The sequence below is a fragment of the Drosophila mojavensis genome, unplaced genomic scaffold (assembly GCF_018153725.1).
Source record: "Drosophila mojavensis isolate 15081-1352.22 unplaced genomic scaffold, ASM1815372v1 contig_136, whole genome shotgun sequence".
NCBI classification, from domain to species: domain Eukaryota; kingdom Metazoa; phylum Arthropoda; class Insecta; order Diptera; family Drosophilidae; genus Drosophila; species Drosophila mojavensis.
In genome coordinates, this window is record NW_025318667.1 from 21,462,102 (window position 1) to 21,482,517 (window position 20,416).

At 37.1% G+C, this 20,416-nt stretch overlaps 2 protein-coding genes and 1 long non-coding RNA gene across 3 annotated transcripts; all 3 read left to right on the forward strand.

Annotated features, from left to right (window-relative positions):
• Positions 1–2,864: 2,864 nt before the first annotated feature.
• On the forward strand, positions 2,865–3,684 carry LOC6584423. Its single transcript, XM_002010042.4, has one exon. The coding sequence runs from the start codon at positions 2,891–2,893 to the stop codon at positions 3,560–3,562; it is 672 nt and encodes a 223-aa protein (XP_002010078.1). The 5' UTR covers positions 2,865–2,890; the 3' UTR covers positions 3,563–3,684.
• A 3,929-nt stretch (positions 3,685–7,613) lies between these two features.
• LOC116804512 lies at positions 7,614–14,341 on the forward strand. The gene is made up of 2 exons (XR_004364493.2): positions 7,614–8,146; positions 14,119–14,341. It is a non-coding gene; the product is annotated as an uncharacterized LOC116804512 (long non-coding RNA).
• Positions 14,342–14,882: 541 nt separating this feature from the next.
• Positions 14,883–16,879, forward strand: LOC6584424 (innexin inx5). The gene is made up of 2 exons (XM_002010043.4): positions 14,883–15,931; positions 15,999–16,879. The coding sequence occupies exons 1-2, from the start codon at positions 15,266–15,268 to the stop codon at positions 16,533–16,535; spliced, it is 1,203 nt and encodes a 400-aa protein (XP_002010079.1). The 5' UTR covers positions 14,883–15,265; the 3' UTR covers positions 16,536–16,879.
• Positions 16,880–20,416: the final 3,537 nt, after the last annotated feature.

A 20,416-nucleotide genomic window follows, 5' to 3' on the forward strand; every position in this document is an offset into this window, starting at 1 on the left:
TTTTTTGCTGTGTCTTAGTCCATGTGTCGTAACGAATTTATTGAACTTAATATACATAAACATAAAAACTAAAAAAAAAAAATAAAAATAAAATGCATTCAAGGATTTTACAGTTTTTTTGTTTTTTTTTTTTAATATAAGCAAAAAACAGTCAACAAAAAAAAAAAAGGAAAAACATTTCTACAAAATTAAGCACAAATTTTTTCAACTACGAAATTGCCTTTTACTTGTATTTTATTTTTTACTACTTACTAAAAAAAAAGATATATATATATATATATTTAAATATATATAAAAGAATAATGTTTAATGGAAAAAACTACGCTGAATTCATTTGAATGTTTTGCAAAATTGCGCCTACCAAAATAAAAATAATAATAAAAAAACTGTGACTAATATAAACTAAAAACAAACAACAAACCAAAAAGAGAAGAACTCCAAAAACAATTAGTATGCAAAGAAAAAAATCTATACACAAAAAATGAAAAGAAAGTAAAATTTAACTTTTAAAAAAACTTTGCGATAATTGCAAGATTTAACTTAGGCCAAAAAAAAAAAAAACAAAAACAAAAAAAAATATATATATATATAAAAAAATGTGGCTAGAAACTATCTATACAAAGATGTATACAAAGACACACACACACATACAGACAGTAAAAATTGAACTAGTTAGATAACGGTACATACATTCTACATATGTACACTGAGCTAAACCAGGGCACATAGCCAGCACACACACACATACATACACAGATCACAAACATTACATACACACACATGCATATTTAACAAATTTTGTGTATATATACAAATACACATATATTGAGGCTATATAGAGGCTATATACATACATATATATATACACACATATATATACATGTGTATACTAGTAGGAACAGTTTATATACATTAGCATTATGCAACAACTTTTATTAATACATACATATATATATACTTGGATATTTGATGAAAGCAAAAAAAAAAAAAAAAAAAAAATGAAAACAAACAAAACCCCCACAAAAAAAAAAAAAAAAAAAAAAAAAAAGCAATTTACTTAAATAAAAAAGTTTCTTTCAAATAATTCGCAATTGGAAAAACAAAGCAAGAAAAGAAAAGAAAACTAAACCAAGAAACGAGCAAGAAAACAAGGAAAATTACAAAAAATAAAATAAAAATAAAAAAACAAAACAAAAACAATATATATACACTTATTTAAATATTTAATACAAAATATATAAAGTAAAAATAAAAGGATTTATATGTACATATATATACATATAAATCTATATATGTATACATATATTTATATAAAATACTTATATATATATATATATATATATATATATATATATATATATATATATATATATATATATATATATATATATATATATATATATATGCATATATATATACCACTACATAGTTTAAATGTTTATTTATTGTATTTCAACAAAAAGAAATAATTCAATAAAAATAAAAACAAACCAAAAAAAAGAAAAAAAAAAAACAAAAGAGATTTGTGTTTTTTTGGACTATTCCTTCTGCATATTATAGACCATTTATTATATATTATATTGATTGAGTCTAAAAGTCTGCCTATATTTAGGCTTTCTTTCGTATTTCTCAACGGTAAAAATATCTAATCGCAATTTTTTGTTTGTAATCCGTCAAATTTTGCAAACACATATAATCGAATCTAATTCCAGCGGCAATTACGGATCGTAAAGCTCTCGAGGGCCTTTGATAACGCCAAATATGAACGGTCAATTTCATTTAGTAAATAATTATTTAATGCCCCATTCAATAACAATCAATTGTTGTACGATTTACATATGTATATGGATGACACTAATATGTATGTATATATACGAGGAACCATCTTGATTATATAGTAATCATCTATTTATACTTATAATAATATGGACATATATATAGTGTCGTTTTTATGTATTAGTTCGATATGATTTGGATATCGTCTTAGATATCGATAGATAAATATTTTCCTGTACAGATAGCTACAATATACGGTAGAATTCGGTTATAACTCCGGATATAGCGTCTGTACAGTGACAGCGATGAAAATTCTGATTCTCAGACAAACTGTTATGAGCAAACTTATACGGTTATAGCATCTTCCGGGTACAACGACTGTCCCTTGAATGTCGTTATAACCGGATTCTACTGTATATTAATAAATTTAACTTCATTGTCTTGCTTATAGTAATCCTCTTATTCCTAATCTATATTAGTCAGTTGGATTTAGGTATTGTATTATTTTAATAAATTTATTTAAATTTATTATTCACAAAACTAATTTAATGTTTTTTTGTTTGTTTAATTTTTTCAAAATAATCCCTATCAATCCATAGAGCACAAATATTCTATTTAAAAATATTGTTCAGCTTTTCTTTCGATATGCTGTCTTCAGTGAGTCAATTATCCACTATTCTAGAGTCGCGTTATTTATTTCATGGACTTCTTCAATTTCAGATGATAGAAAATCTTTCCAGAACTAGAGAGTATTACAGCAATTGGAACAATTCTATTTTTACATTCTCGACATTTTAAAACAAATTTTCAAATATAAATTTAATTTGTTTTGAGCAAGTTTGAGTTTGGAGTTTTCTGATTAGAATAGAGAGCTCATAAATGGGTAAATAATATAACAAATTCAAAATTTGTATATTCGCAATAGTCTGCAATAATGCCGATCAATGAACTAGTTGGTTATAGCACGACGGTCGTAAAAGTATTTGATTTATGATCAATAGCTAACGATTTACAATCAAACGGTATCAGAGCCGTAGCATTGCGTCTCGATAAGGATTTGGTATAAATACCAAGGCAGAGCCGGGCAGTAGTCAAGTTAAAGCTAAAAATCAATATGAAGCTCATCATTTCGAGTGTTGTGTGCCTCTGCCTGTGCCTGGCCAGCGTTGGGCACGCCCAGCCCGCGTCGATGCCAGCGGCACTGGACGCCCAGCTGCTGACCATCGTGGACGAGATGACGCAGATTGGCGAGAATGCGGCCAAGGTTTTGATCCATCAGTACGAGGAGATTGTCGTCGAGCCGCACGAGCAGCTGGATCAGGCTGTCGAGCAGGTGGAGTCGCGTCGCGTCGAGAGTCCCGATTGTGTGGCCGAGCAGGATGCTCAGATTAACAGCGTGCTGGATGCTGCGCACCAGGAGCTGCACGAGTGCGGCCTGAGCGCCGCCCGCGAGTCCGCCGAGATTGTCAGCGATGTGAACGCGGCCACGCAGCAGTTGGTCTTCGGCGGCTACTCGCTGGGTCGCACCTACAACAAGTGCCAGAGCTACAAGAACGTGGTGCTGCGTCAGTCCTGCATGGCCAAGTTCTATGTGCAGGCCACCGTCTATCTGGTCAGCGCCCGCTCCTCCCTGAAAACCATCACGCAGAGCACCAACGAGCGCATCCCCGCCGTGCTCACCCACAGCAACTCCTGCACCCATGATGCCTCCGGCAAGGCTGTCGGAGCCCTGGAGGCGGTCACTGGTGACATCGATGTCTGCATTGCCAAGGCTGGTCGTCGCTAATTCGATTGGTTCAATTTTACAATAAAAAAAATGATGTTTAGTGTATCGATAAATATCGATTTGAATGGGAATAGAGTTATCGTTGATGTGATGTTTAAATTGTCAATAAATATTGATTTGAATGGGAATGGAGTTATCGTTGAGAAGATGGTTAGAGTATTCATAGTTATCGATATGTATGAAGCTTATATTGAGCCACTGACCAGAGAACAGTGATTGAGCTTGAAGCTTATATACTGATTTAGATATGAATGAAGTTAACGTTGGGATGAATGGAGCTATCGTTGAGATGATGTTTAGATTACAGATAAATATCGATTTAGGAGTGTGAATAGAGTCATCGTTGTGAGGATGTGTAGAGTAACCAAAGATACCGCTACATATCAATTTTGATATAAATGGAGTTTATATTGAGAATATATTTGGGGAATATATTTAGTATTGATAAGTATTGATATCGATATGAATTAAGTTAACGTTGAGATAATCGATAAATATTGATTTGACTGTGAATAGAACTATCGCTCAAATGAAGTTTGGATTGTCGATAAATATTGATTTGAATGTGGAGTGGAATGGAGTTATCGTTGAGATGATGTGTAGAGTATTCATAGACATTGGGACATACATATGTATCCATTGGGATATATTGAGAATGTGTTCAGAGTATTGATAAATATCGGTTTCGATGTGAATGATGTTAACGCTGATATAATCTGAAGATAATCGATAAATATCGATATTAACAATTTGCATGTGAATAGTGTTTTCGTTGAAGAGGTGTCGATTTTTAATGTTTTTTTTATTAGCTAAACACCAATGCTGAATCTGTTTAGATATGTTTCATAAAGCTATTGAAATAGGGCAAAGACGAGATAACAGAATATGCTAAATTATCTCTGATTAAGTTAATGGCTCAAAAATTTGATCCCAAAATATTACACATACCAATCGGAATATATAGCACACAGCACAGCTATATAAAATATAGCTTACTGTATAATACATTGGATAGCTGTATAATGGATAAGCTTGCATGGAAACGCCTAGTAGAGGAGTTCAACAAATCTAAATAACTGTGCCACTCTAGCTTACGCTTCAGTGGGCGTGATTGTATATCAAAGAGTTAACGTAAAGCTGTTTTAGCCCAGATCTTTCAGCGCTGTATGAGTATGAGATCAAATATATATACTTTATACATATGTAAGCTTAAAAAGAGTTTCAATGCCAAACGATTGTACCTATAGAAAGTAGTTCAAAATAATTTTTGTAACATTTGGAAATCGACCGAAAAATGCCAAGTTACAGTCAAGTAGAGGTCGAGTGAGTTCAGTGAGTGGAGTTCTTAAGAGTTTATGAATTTTTTCTTAATTGTATTTTCTTTTTAAATAAAAACAGATTTGTCATAATACTACAATAAATTTGCTTCCCCTAAGATATATCTCTAATCTAATTATTAATTTCGTTTCTTGTCAAGCGCCCCGAGTAGTAATCCTCGGCACTTGCACAGCGTCGCAGCAAAGTCCCTGAGCCATCAAGCTGATGTCAGATGCGTGGATGCGTGTAATCCTAATTCGCGAGAGCTGAGCGACTGACAGGGGCCATTTGGGGTATTTGGGGCATTTGTTGTGGGGCTTGTCGTGCTCTTAGATTTATTATTTATAATCGAATACAAGCGCCATTGAGAGACTGCTAAAGTTTTTAATCAAAATCCAAATGCATAATTAATTTGCTGAGCGGGCGGGCGGCTTTTGACTTTCAGTTTTTGACTCTCGCTTCTCGCCTCTCGCCTCTCGGCTCTCGGCTTTTGGCTCTCAGTTTTCAGCCTTGGCATGCCGCGCTTTTAATTACGCACAACTTACTTAATTTCGTTAATTATTGGACTATGAATGGCAGTGGGTATCGAAAAGTCTCGGTTTTCTTAAGTTTCTGCTTTTGGCCAGCGGTTTTAGCCAATTTTCTAGTTTGCATTGAACTTAAAATGCAACTGAAACTCCATATTAAGCCCAACTAAATGGCGAACTCGAACTAGAAAACTGAACAATCGACAGCGGTTTGAGGACGGTAGTATTCACGCTAGAGATACCCTGTTTTCCGATAACTGCAATCGATAAGTATCGATTATGCATATGCATTATATGTATATCGATGTATAGTTTATAGTAGATATTTGGAGTTTGACACTTTTATAGATACTATATACTGCCTTGTTCCTAGATCGATAATTATCGATTATCGAATAGTAATTCATAGCATATCGATTGCATCTCTTATCAGTCTTGTTAGAACATAGTGTAAGGCCACTTCGAATATGCTCTGCAATCAACTTTGCACACTCTTATACAGCCCACCATTTTTGTCTATCTAATTACAGGGTATGCAGCTAGAATGTGGCCGCTGTTAGATACGCCTCAATTTTGTTATGGCTTCAAATCAAAATCAAAATCAAAATTAAAAATCCGGTGGCCGTCAGGCAACGTGTCACCGGGCTGCACATTCAATCATAAAGCTATAATTATGACAGCCTCAAATCTAATGCAACGAATTGCAAATGCACTAAAAATGCATATGAAAGTGATTCATTGAAGAGATACATATATAATGCAACTAACTATGTGAACCTGAAGCTTGAAAAGTCAGTGTATATTATGTAGAACATTGACATGTTAAAGGAGAATGCTATTATAGGTTTAGATAGCGATCTAGTTTCAGAGCGAACTTAAGTGGTAAACTGGTATTGCTAATGATATAGCGAACTTGCTTAGTTAGCAGCAGTGCATATAAGCATTGGCCGTAACTAAAATGGATTGAATCGGGCGTGACAGACTAGAAGGTGCTCTGTATAAAGAAAAAAGATGTTTTTAATGCTATGAGTATCGATGCAAAGTCGGATAGATGGATAGATTGATAGATTTATAGATGTATATATTGATAGATATATAGATGTATAGATGCATAGATGCATGGAAGCATAGATGTATGTATGTATAGATGTAGAGATGTATAAATGTGAAGATGGATAGAAGTATAGATAAATAGATGCAAAGATGTAAAGATGTAGAGATGTAAAAATGGATTAATGTAGAGATAAATAGATGCACTGATGTAGAGACATATGTATTTACATACCTACATACATAGAGAAATAGGCTGTGCAGATGTATTGTATTAGAAATTTCTCACAGTAATCTCGTATTTATCTCGTATATAGATACCTAGAAATATTTACTCTTCTATAGCAAATACCTATCAGAAAAATTTGGTTGTCGGGTAAGCCTTCTAGTCTGCGGCAACATGAGGCAGAATTAATAATGATTGACACAATTACAATGATGAATTGTTTTACAGGGTATAGCGACAACAGTGAGAAACGAGTGTGAGAAAGGCGCAAGCGCTCACGATGTGCTTTGCTCAGCTGTGTGCAACGCAGCGTTGCAAGTTTCAAGGGCAGCTGGGAGATGTTGCAAAAGTGCAGCGGGCGTAGGTAAGTCTAGCCGAGGAGCCTACAGACCGGGAGAGAGAGAGACAGAGGGAGAGGCGCATACAGTCAAGTGTTGCATGACTCGTGCTTTAGGCACTTGTGGTCAATGTCAATACGTTTGCTGTTGCAGTAGCGCCGGCTTTGCCATTTGCCATTTGCACATTCAAATGATCTCCCTCTCTCTCTCTCTCTCTTAGCTTGGCGCTAGGCTAGGGCTGGGGGCAGACAAAGTTCAAGCAACAAGTTCAATTGATGTCGTTAGCCAGGTAACAAAAACAATAACAATAATTATAGACATAAACATAAATAAAACATTAACATTAACTGGAAACTGTCGCTGAAACGAGGAGCCTAAACAAAATCCAAAACTTAAACAGAACTAGAACCAGTTTCACCTAAGCCGCAAGCCATGGCAACAGAACAAATGAGTCAACCCTCAGTTCCAACGAACGCGGCATGGCGAAACCCGAAGCCGAGGCCGATGCCGAAGTCGAAGCCGAAGCCGAAGCTGCACGGCGAGTTTGACGAAGAGAGCGACGGCGAAGTGAACGTCGATTATGATGGCGAAGATGAGGAGGAAGAGCGGCGGCAGCGGCAAAGACGAAAGCGACGGAGGAGAGCAGCAGACAAAGTCGTTGGCGACGGCGATGGCAGCAGAGGCAGAGGAAAAGGCGAACGCATTGAACTTGTTAGCGATCGGCTTTGTTGTCAGTTATAAACTAAACGCAAGACGAAACGGTTCGTCAATTGAGCTGTCGCTAAGCAAGTGCAAGAGCTCTGTAAACAACAGTTGTTGCATCTTTGTTTTGAATTTTATTTTATTTTATTTTTTTTTTTTTGGTTTTCTGTTGTTGTTTTCTTTCGTTTCTTGTGCGTTTATTAGGTCTGTTCTAAGTCAAAAGCATGACAATTTATGGCCTGTTGGTGCAAATCATAATTATCTGCAATTAGCATACAGCAAATGCAACGGCAACTGCAACGGTAACTGCCACTGTAACTGTAACTGAAGCAAACGCAACGCAACGAAACGTAACGTAAAGCAACGTAGCTTTCATAGAATGGCGCCGCCCGCTGAGCAGCCGGAGGATGATTTTGCCACCAAGGTGAGTGTGCAAAGGATTTGTAGTATTGAATTCCGTTTCAGGTGCAAACTGCGCAGCCCGCGCAGCAATTAACGTCGAGCTGTTAACCACAAATTTGTGGATCGTGGCCAATTAGCAGCCTTGTCCGTGGCACACGGTCAAGGCGGCTAAAAAAAAAACACACACACACACACGCACAAAACTATGTATATACATATATAGACAAAAATAACAAAAATTTGATTTATATTGTTTTCTATCAGAGGCTAAATTAACATAATATGATCGATGGGCTTGACTTGAGATAAATGCAAACGGGGGAAAAAAAAAAAAAAACACAATAAATTGTACCGGAAATATTTTGCGTATTGCTTTGCTTCTGCTTCTTCCGCGGTTTTCTTTCAGACAGTATTACTATTATAGTATTAGTTATATTGTATTTATTGTTTATTGCATATATTATAGATCTCTGTCCGTTTTGCCAATGCGCTTTTAATCTTGCTTCGATTTGAATTTAGTTATGCAGCTGCACAAGTCTTTATCAGATGATCGCTAATTGAACCGTACTTTCCCACATATGCGACTATATGCATATGTGAATATATCTCAGCATTATATGTGGTCATATATTCATAAGTTCACATGATCGCGATCTGCCTTTTTCCTGATTCAGCTAAAGAGCTTTTTTATACAGTTCAATTTTTGGATGCTGTTTGTGCGAATTCTTCCGTATATTATAGACTAGATGTTTATGTGGCATATATGTATGTATATACTTTTATAGGCTAGTATGCAAATTTGGTAAAAACAGATCAGAATCTAGTTCGAGACGGTGACGATGAAATGCTTAAGATTGACGTAGGTGTATTTCCTTATAGAGGCATTCACAAACATATATTAAATATATCGATGAAGACTTGTTTACCTTATTCTATATGAGCACCTAGAGAAATTTTTTTTTATGGCAACATTTTTAAAGTCTGATGGCACAGTTATAGCTGAAGGCCCACATATTAGTATAAATTGAAAATAAAGCCAAAAATGTGCTTGATAGGAAACTCTAGATAGATCTATATAGTCTAAAAAGAAGCAAAAAAAAAAACAGAAAACAATATACGACAAATTGAAAATATATAAGCAAATAAAAATGTATAAAAAGTTATTTAAATATAAATGGCAAAAAAAGTAAAAATTTGTAAATGTAAAAAAGTTGAATTGAACAAAAAAAGTATATGTATATATATATGTATATACGAGTTTTTGAGTTAATGCCAATTAACTTATTAAACTCTTGTCAGACTTTTAATTAAAAATGAAAATAAAGCAAACGATTTATTGAATTGCTTTTGACATGAGCTTTAGCTGATAGTTATTTAAAATGAAAACATTTGAGCTTAAATGAAAAAATTAAATGCACAAAATTTGAAGTGAAAACGAAATGCAAATGGCAAAACATCAATTTCAATTTGCTAGTTTGGCTTACACATATTTGGCCAAAACGCTGCGGCCAATGGGCGTTACTAATTAAATATCAATAATTGCTATGTTCGCTGCCCCAAATGGGATTTGGGCAATGTTTTGCAATGTAATTATGAATATGTATGTGTGTGCATAATTATCTCTGACTATCTCTCTCTCTCTCTCTCTCTCTCTCTCTCTCTCTCTCTCTCTCTTTCTCTCTACTAGCCTGGACCAGTCTCTAATGCGTAGTTCTAATTATAAAACATTCTTTACAAGACATCAAATATATTATATATTGATCTATTTTTAGCTCTGATCGTATCTTACTCTCGTAGCTCACTCTTTGTGTCTCTCTTCTCCCTCTCCTCCTCCTCCTCCCACTAAAATAACCAAGACAAATTTATTCTTATATGATTAGCTTTGGCCTGTGGTCTCTCAAGAGAGTTGAAGGAGAAAGAAAGAAAGAGAAGACATCTGTCCATGCCTCTCCCTCTCTCTCTCTCTCTCTTTATCTCTATCTATCTCTCCCTCTCTCTCTGTCCCCTCTCGCTCTGTCTATATGCACTCTTTATTCCTTTCTCTTTTCCCTTTTCTAAGCCCTATTCAGATCTCTAACTCCAATTAGTTCTGTTCATATTTCCTTATCTCCCTCTCTCTTGCTATTCCTCTCTGCTAAGCTTAACCAGTCTTTAGTATCTCGCAAATAGATCAAAGTCCTATTTTTAAAGTGTTTGTTGCAAAACCTAAACCATTTATCTGTATAGCCAATTAGCTCTGCCTTAGTGTCCATTTCCCTCTCTCTCCCTGTCTCTCTCTCTCTCTCTCTCTCTCTCTCTCTTCTAAACGAATCTGTGATACATGTAGAGAATATATTTCAGCCCTGTTTGTCTTGGCCAGCATCTGTTGCTTTCGTGCATCTGTATCTCTGGCTATACGCTCTAGTATCTAAATTATAATTGCGCTCAGCGTTGCGGAACAGACTCAACACGTAAATCGTTAAAAATCGCAAGTCACAATTACTTTACAAACGACAGCACCAAAAACACCGAAAGATACAAATTGGAGTTCTTCTAGATTTATTTTTTGTGGGATTTTTCTCTTTCCTCGTATTTTGCTTAGTTCTTATGCCGTGTGCGTGGCAGTGCTTGTTCTTCTTCTTCTTATATTCATTTCTGTTTCTCCGCTTCCGCGTTCGTCTTGATGAGGGGCCCGAAATCGTTTTACAATACAACCAGAAATACTAATAAAGCCGCCGATCAATGGCCCCAAAAAACCAAACAAAAATTAAAATTAAAACAATATGAACAATTTGAATGGAAGTCAGGAAATAACGAGGTAGATTCGGCATGGAAATACCTCTTGAATGTATGTTATATTATATGTATGTTATGTAAGTTAACATATGTTATTCACATATATCATATCACATATGTCACATATGTATGCCATATATCTACTGTAAACTGATGCGATGTGGCTTAGTTAAGAAAACTTAGGACAAACGAAAAGTTTCCATAACGAATAAAAAGTAACTCAATTTTTTGCCTTATGATTGATACATGAGGCGCCTGTTATAATAATGCGATATGAATAAGAGAAAGCAATTTCTAGATAAAGAAATTGATCTAGAATTGATTCTAGATAAAGAATTGATCTAATTCAGATCCATGATTATATCTAGAAGAGTGTGACAATTGCTTTTGGTATAGTTTAAAGTTGCAAGTAATTCTCTTTAGCTCTATTTATAATCTGTAGTTGCAAATGAAACTAGAAATGACGTCACATATGTCTATAAAAGCAATGGGAACTCGACAACTCCGTGTTTATGGCTGGAGTTAAACCCATTAAGATTCAACAGTAATTAAATAATTTTGAGATAATTTTACTTTTTTCAGTTGCAGATGAGAGTCTTAGTTAACTAGAAGAGAAGTGTCTAAGCATAACTTAAAAGACCCAAACATTTATCAATGCTGGCAGATCGGAGCAGCTATCCCAAGCTAAATTGATTTTTAGATGATGAGGTATTTTGGGGACCTGATACTTGAGATGTGCTTATATAATTATAGTTTGATATAATCTGTGACTACAGTTCACAATTTTTGTGGTTTAGACGGAATAGAAGTCAGACTGATAGATAGTCGGACGGACAGACAGAGTCAGATTCATCAGACAGAGTGATAGACAGACAGACAGACAGGCAGTCCGAATGGTAGGCAAACGGCCGGATAGACAGTCCGAGTGGCAGAAAGACGGAGGCACGGATAGTCCGAATAATAGACAGACGGACGGATAGTTAGTCCGAGAGGTAGACAGACGGACGACAGATAGCCAGATTTATCAGTTATCTGTCTGTAGACAAACGGACGGACAGGCAGTCCGAGTGGAAAAAGACGGACGGACGGACAGGCAGTGCGAGTGGCAGAAAGACGGACGCACGGATAGTCTGAATAATAGACAGACCGACAGAAAGATAGCCAGATCTATCAGTTATCTGTTAAATATATGTAAACAGACGGACGGACAGGCAGTCCGAGTGGTAGACAGACGGACGACAGACAGTTTTATTAGTTATCTGTTAAATATCCGTAGACAGACCGACGAACAGAGGGATGGCTAGCCGGAAAGGTAAACGAACGGAGCCTGCTTCACTTGGTTGTTAATCATGTCCAGGAATATATATGTACATATATTCAGTCTATCGTATTCCGTATTTGGGCAGCAATAGAGTTGCCCAAATGATCGTCATCAATTCGCTCAGGGTATATGCTCAGTTGACTTTTTCCAGACGAACTCTAGGGTATTCAAATAAAAGCCGAGCTCGCATCTGTCCGCTGTGTAATTCATTCGGAGCTCTGCGCATGAGCAGCCGAGAGCTGGGGCAGCATCTCATGCGAGCGCAGAGCTGCGATTCGAGACGTGTTTAAGCAACATTTTATTGCTGTTGCTTTTGTCTGTTGACTGTTGCTTGTTGTTGTTGCCTGTTGTTGTTGTTGTTGTTGTTGCTGTTGCTGTTACTGTTTGTCTGATTGAGCGGCATTGGAGGTCAAGTTCAGGGAATACCGCACTGCTTAGCGAGACTTTATGTATTTTTAACGATTTTCTTTTCTTTATGACTTGGAAGTCCGTATATTTAATATGTGAAATATATCATAAAGCAGATACTTAATTTAGTTACTAATTACAATTACGAGCTGTAACTCTGGCTTTAATTTGTTTTGTTGAGTTAATTTTAATGCAATTTCAATTCAATTTAAGATTACTTCTGAGGCGACTAATCGCAATTACTATAATGAAAACTGTATTTTTATCTTAATTCCCAGCTTTATGATTACTTTACTTAAATACAGTATAGAATATGTGAAGAAAGGGGGAAAGTGCAGGATTCTATTATATGACCATATATATATGTCTAATATGTATCTCTACATATACAGTGAGTAACATTAAAATTCGGATCTTTTATTTTTTATTAATATTATATGTTTTATAGGCGCCTGAAGTTGAAAAAAATAAGCAAATAAATAAAATGAATAAATAAATAATATTAATGTTACTCACTGTATATAAATAATGGCTGATGAAATAAGAGCTTAAAAGACTTATTTAATGAAATGAAATCACATCAATCTCTATCCTTTATTCTCTCTTCTGTATCTTATATTCTCTATTACCTTTTCCCGCTTTTCCTCTATTCCCTCTCGTCTCTCCATCTCCTCTATTCTCTCTCCCTCCTCCTCCTCCTCTACCATCTATCCTCACCCCACTCTCCCCTCTTCTGTATCTTCTCTCTTCCATCTTCTCTCCTCGTTTCTCTCTCCTCTATCTTTTATTCATCATCCTCTACTCTCTATCCTCTCTCGCCTCTCCTCTAGTTAGTGTTCTCTTTCATCTGTCTATCCTATAACTCTGTATCTATATCATAATCATATCCGTTACATGTTATATATCGATAACAAATTCGATTTGCTTATTATCGATACTTCTCAAGGACTTCTCAAGGACTCTAAAATCTAGCGATACCTAATTTAGAAACTGTTTTACTCTGGTAGATAGACAGACTCTCCATATTTCATACATATCTCATCACATTCTACCTTATCCAGCCGTTCGTAGCCCACTAGGGACACCCTAACCTTAACCTCGTTAGCCTCATTTCCATACACTTACCACAATCTGGTTAAAAATTGAATTTTCAAATATTTGCAATAAAAATAAATAAATAAAGCTAAATGCTCCATTTATTGCTGGCATACGTTCACACAGTGACATATTTCGGCTACATATATATTTTCTATTATTATTACTATTATTATTATTTATTTTCGTTTTATTGGCTGTGCGCGGTGCGAGATGTCGCTCGTTGGCCAGGGCCGCAAAGGCAAATAAATTAATTTGATTTATGCTAATTAGTTTGCTTGTGCGTGTGCTTTGTTAATATGTTTTAATATTTATATACATATATATATATATATATATATATTTATATATGATTGTTGTTGTTTCTCTTTTCATGATGTTGCTGCTAATTGCAGATACCTTCAATAATTGGATTCTTGAACTTGGACTAATTGGCAATTGAAGTTTTGGTTTCTTCTCTCTCTTAACTTTTTTTTTTTTTTTTTTTGCCACCAAGGACGTGCCTCAACGCAAAACGAATCAATTAATTAAGGCTGATTATGGGCGCAGTATACACACACACACACACACACACACACTGATACTTTTTTGTAGAATAAATGTAATACATTAATTAAACAAGTGTTTGCGTTTTATTATTCATGAAAAACCAAATGAAGTGGCCAGCGCAGTGACTGTCAAACTGCGAGCGAATTTTCAGCAGCGCCTAAAAGCATGCAATAAATTTTTGTTGCTCGACTTCTTCTCAAAGGAGAAAGAAAATGCACGGATTAAATGATGAATGTGCTTTCGTTCATCGATACGCATCGATGCGGCCTATCGAAGCTGGGACAATAAAATATTTAAAAAGAATAGCAACAAAATGACATATTCACACACATATTCACATATTATTTATATTTATTTATTAGAGAATTGTGTGTTTAAATTGAAATGTGAAAACGTAAACGTATATTTTATGTAAAATGTAATGATGAGGGGCAGCACACACAAATATGTAAAGCCGAGCGACAATCAACATTTTGTTTGTGTCGCTACCCTTAGGCCGGCAAGTGAGTGTGCGGGTGCAAGTCAGCTGCAGGAACCCTAAACAGCAACAACAGCAACAGTCACAAGAACCCAGAAAAACAAAAAAAAAAAAAAAAAAAAAAAAAAAAATAAACACAGAAATTAATAAATTAATAAATAAATACATATACAAATAGAAGGAAAACTATATTTACAAAAACAACAAAACACGAGCTGTAAAAACTTACCGTTCAAACTTGCAGCGCAGTGGAAGAAGAAGAAGAAGAATAGCAATAAGAAGAAGAAGCAGGAGCCGAGCCGAGCTGTCACAGGCAGAAGAAGAAGCAGCAGCAGCACAGCTGAAGTGCGAGTGAGAGGACAACATTAACAGCGCACGGTGCACGGGCACTGGTGCAAGGGAGAGGCCAGTCACGCAGCAGCAGCGCCACAGCCTACAGCCTACAGCCTACGGACTGAGCAGGAGTTTGAGAATTGGACACAGTCGTCGAGGTACTCTTTCCTGAGGCGGAGGAAATGTATTCGGCTGTGAAGCCATTGTCCAAGTATTTACAATTCAAATCGATACGCATCTACGATGCCGTCTTCACCATTCACTCCAAGTGCACGGTGGTAATCCTGCTGACGTGCTCCCTGCTGCTGTCGGCCCGTCAGTATTTCGGGGATCCGATACAGTGCATCAGCGAGGAGAAGAACATTAACTATGTGCAGTCCTATTGCTGGACGATGGGCACCTACATCATCAAGGTGGACAACTCCACCGATCCCCGTCAGCTGCTGCCGACGCCGCCAACCAGCCGTGCCGGACGCGGCCGGGTCAGCCTGCGTCGCCTGGCCGACTACAATGAGGAGTACGCGCGGGCGATATCGATAGCCGAGGGCGTCGGGCCCGAGGTGCGCGGCCAGACGCAGCGCGTCTATTTGCGCTACTATCAGTGGGTGATCATCCTGCTGCTGTTCCAATCGTTCATCTTCTACTTCCCGTCGTGCCTGTGGAAGGTGTGGGAGGGCCAGCGACTGAAGCAGCTCTGCTCGGAGGTGGGCGAGGCGCTGCTCTCGGAGCAGACGTACAACACGCGCCTCCGACTGCTGGTGAAGTACTTTACCACCGACTATGAGGACATGCACTACTGCTACATGGCCAAGTATGTCTTCTGCGAGATCCTCAACTTTGTGATCAGCGTGAGTAGCCGGGATGAGCGAGCTGAGCGAGCTGCGGTTGACTCCACTTTTCGCTCTACCATTTCAGATACTCAACATCCTGGCGCTGGAGGTGTTCCTCAATGGATTCTGGAGCAAATATCTGCATGCGCTGGCCACGATACCGCTGTACGACTGGGATCGCTGGAATCACATCTCGTCGCGGGTCTTCCCCAAGATCGCCAAGTGCGAGGTGCTGAAATATGGGGCCAGCGGTACGGCCAGCATCATGGACAATCTATGCATACTGCCGCTGAACATACTGAACGAGAAGATCTTCGTGTGCCTCTGGTGCTGGTTCCTGCTGATGGCCTTCATGTCCGGCCTGAATCTGCTCTGTCGCCTGGCCATGATGCTCAGCCGGACGCTGCGCGAGCTGATGATACGCAGCCAATTGCGCTATATGACCAAACAGCATGTGCAGCACGTCTTCAGGGATCTGACCATCGGCGATTGGTTCCTTCTGATGAAGGTCAGCGTCAATGTCAATCCGATGCTCTTTCGCGACCTCATGGACGAGCTGTGCGAGCTGCGCAGCATCCGCAGCTCCACCTCATCCCTCACGCTGCTCGAGAGTCCCGCCTAGTCGCTGTTGCCTGCTTCACTTAACAAGCAAACATACATACATACATACATACAAACATACATACATACATACATACATACATACATACATTAAATTCTTTCAGATTCCAGCAATCCTCAATTGTTAACCATCCAACTCTGTGCATAGTTTGTTTATGTATGAGGCGTATATATGTATGTATACATATATACTCGTATGTGTATGTATATATATACATATATACATTTAGTTGTCTACATACGTATGTGTCTATATAGTTTTTACATTATAGATCAAATGAGTGGTATGCGCAAATATATATAGATATATGTATGTATATATATATATTTCATATTCTATTAAAATTGTCGATCTTTTGATTTTTGGTTGGTAGACTTATCGATTTTTATCGATACATTAGCTTGGCAAGTTTTGTGACGATTACTAAAACATGCGGGTAAGATGAGAAGGAGTCTCTCTACTCCACGGTGGAGCGAGAAGTACGAGATGCTCGTGCCCGAAAGATTGAAGCTATCGGAGCTAACCACAAAACCTAGAAACGCTAGGGATGTAAGTTGATCATAATTGAAATAAAGCCTAAGGGTTTCCATGCTAAAACAATATTTGACCTGATTTTGCATTATAGTTTCACAAACATACATATGTAAATTGTCTAAAGGTATGTAGGACTATATAGAAATACATATAAGCTAAGAGTCGCTTTACAATAAATAAAACTGTATCTGGTCATACGATCAAATAGCTCTTAGATTGATTTCAGAAGAGCTAAGATTGAGTGATTTTACATACATACATACATGCATATGTATGTATATTTATATATTTTCTGAATAAATACATACATATATAATCTATATAATTTACATGTTAAATAACATTTTTGTTTTCAATTATTTTACAATTTAAAAAAGTTTGCTCAATATTTTAATACATTTATTTACAATTTATAATATGCAATGTAAAATATCTGCGTTTTTATTACAGTAAAGATTTCAGTTAGCACTGCAGTAGCAACAAATCAACTCAAATGCTAAGCAAGCTGCACACTTGCGCTGCGGCTCTGTTTTTCTCTCACTCTCTCCTTTGTACTTCTGGCACTGAAACGCGCTCTATTGACAAACGCATGCCCACTTGCCTACACACGCACACACACACATACGCTTGCGCGTAGCACGTGCATAAGTCGCGCGCGTTTTGCCAGCGTTTTTCTTAGCTTCTGCTGTTTACTTCTGTTGCTGTTGTTGTTTTTCGCAGTCTGCTTTTCGCTAGTCGTTTTCGCTTTGCGCTTCTGCCATACACATTTTAATGTGCATTACTTATACACTAAGTAGTTGTTGCTGCTGCTGCTGCTGTTGCTATAATTTCGTCATTTATATTTTGTGTCTGTGCCTTGTTTCGTTCGCTCTTCGCCTTCGCTGCCTTAGACGCTGCAGCTGTAGCTTTTGTTTCGCGCACGTTAACAGCGCGGCTCGCTGCCTGCGTTAAGCACGCACACACACACACACACACACACACGTACACGCATGCACACACACTAAATGTAAATATTATTCAAAAGTCATCGTGTGGTCGTCGTCGTCGTCTTTTTTTGCGGGGGCTCCGCTTGATGAGGGGTGCGACCGTTCTGCCGCTGTCTCTGCCGGCGTTTTTGTTGTTGTTTTTGTTTTCTTTTATTTTTCAGTTTGTCAGTTTCTTTAGCTTTGGTTACATCTATTTTGTGCTTATTGTTTGTGTTTTGGTTTTCATTTTGATTTTGGATTTTGGATTTCGTGCGACTGCCATTTGGGCTAGCTTTAGTCGGTTAGTCAGTCGTGTGTCAACCGGGAAGCCGCCAAGTGGGCCCCATCGGCACCGTCACCGTTGCCGCCACCGCCAGCGTCGCTGTTTAACTGTTAATGTCGCTGCTTTGATTTCGTTTTCAGATGCAGAGCGCGCGGTTTCAACATTTCCAGCAGAGCTAACTTCAGTGGCATTTAATTAAAACGCGTACGTGACGCGCGCGACATTTGTGAACTGTGAACTGCAATTGGAAATTGCAATTGTCAATTCGCGCTAACCGTTAACAACGGCCATGCCGTTAGTATCTTGAGTGCCAAATGAGTAAGCGTTGCAAGCTAATGCGGTTGGCTAACACAAAAACAAATCAAGTGTCCAACATCAATTTAAATCTAACAATACACACACAATGCTCACCCACACAGAGAGTGAGTGAGAGAGATATACACATACACTCGCACATGACGTAAGGGTACACGGCGATAGACGGCAATAACCGTAGGCATTGATAAACACCAGCAAAGTGTAAAAAAGCATTAACAGCGCCACGGCACAGTGGTCGACATGCCATTTGTTATACAAGAATTTTGCGGTGAAAGCTTAAGTATAGCATTCAATCAGTTAAGCTTTAAGCTATCGCCGCTGTCACACACATCGCGGCGAAAGCGTTTTCAACTCATTCCCTTTATTCATTTAGCCTTTTGTTAAACGAGTTTCTAATGTTCGGAGCAGAATTTAGCATATCAAACAATGCGAGGCCTGATCGAAGCCAAATTGAAACTGGTATTTCATAGCTAGACAATACCATTTTAATATACATACATATTTGCAAATTTCTATAAATAAAGAAAGCATATTTTTTTCTCTTTTTTTTTATTGGTGCTTATTGAGTCCGTGTGGGTGATATAATATTCGGAATGCTATTTTAATGTATAATAAAATGTGAAAAACAAATTCTTCAGATTTTATTGTAGAGAAGTTCTGAGTAAAAAGCTAAAAATAAAAATAATGAGTAAAAGATGTAAGCATAAAAAATATATACAAAATACTGAATTAAAAACTAAAATAAAAAATATAATGCAATGCAAATACAATGAATAAATAAAATTAAAATAGAATAAAAAATGGAATAATTTGAAATAAAAAATAATTTGATATATACATATATGCTTTTATAAATTAAAATAAATTTTAAAAAATAATATATTAATATAATATAATATAATATATAATATATTAATAACTTTTTAGGATTTTAAAATCGCAAATAAAAAGTGTTTAAAAATATATATACATATATTAATTTCGAAGATTTCTCAATAAAGAAATTTAATAAATTAAAAAAAAAAAAAATAAATAATTATGTTATATTTAATAGCTGATTCGCCCTTGATCGATGGGCTATAGACTTATCGATTTACCTATCTAGCAAATGAAAATTGCTGTTGAAAATCCACTCAGCTTAATCTAATCTAATATGACTTTTAATAAACTGATCCATATATTCATATAAGCGTAGGCTGAGTCATAGCCAAACATCTGATGCAGCTTGACAAACAAATTGATATCGCACCACTGTGTCACCTAGAAGTACTTCCACAACAACAACAACAAAGCACACACTAAACAAAACAAAAAAATAAAATTCAACACAAAAAAGAATTGAACAAAAATAAAAATAAATAAATAAAAAACAAACAAACAACAACGACGATTACAACAACGGTGACGTGCCCGCTGCTGCCGTCGCTGCCAACGTCGACTGCGGCTGGCGCCCATGCGGTCGCTAGTTCTGTGCTCTTTAGTTGGTCGTCTGGAACAAGTCCGCGCAGTCCGAATCAGATTCCGTCCACCTTTGGGCCTACGGTGGCGTGCACTTGCGCTCTTCTTCTTCTACATCTTTCAGCTACTATTTTTTTTTTTTTTTTTATGGTTTTTAATTTTTCTTTTATTGATTTTGCTGTAAGTGCCACAGAAACTACCGTTAAAGCTGCGTACAGCTTATCAGCCGTTTGCCGATAAGAATTGTGAGCTATATTCGCCGTCGTCGTCGTCGTCGTCGTCGTCGTTGCTGCAGTCGCCGTAGTCTAGTCGCCGTCGCCGTC

Excerpts from the sequence above, each read along its gene's own strand:
- LOC6584423 (XM_002010042.4), top strand. The coding sequence starts at position 2,891 with ATGAAGCTCATCATTTCGAGTGTTGTGTGCCTCTGCCTGTGCCTGGCC.
- LOC6584424 (XM_002010043.4), top strand. The coding sequence starts at position 15,266 with ATGTATTCGGCTGTGAAGCCATTGTCCAAGTATTTACAATTCAAATCG. Across the intron at positions 15,932-15,998 it reads TCCTCAACTTTGTGATCAGC|ATACTCAACATCCTGGCGCT; the intron begins GTGAGTAGCCGG and ends CTACCATTTCAG.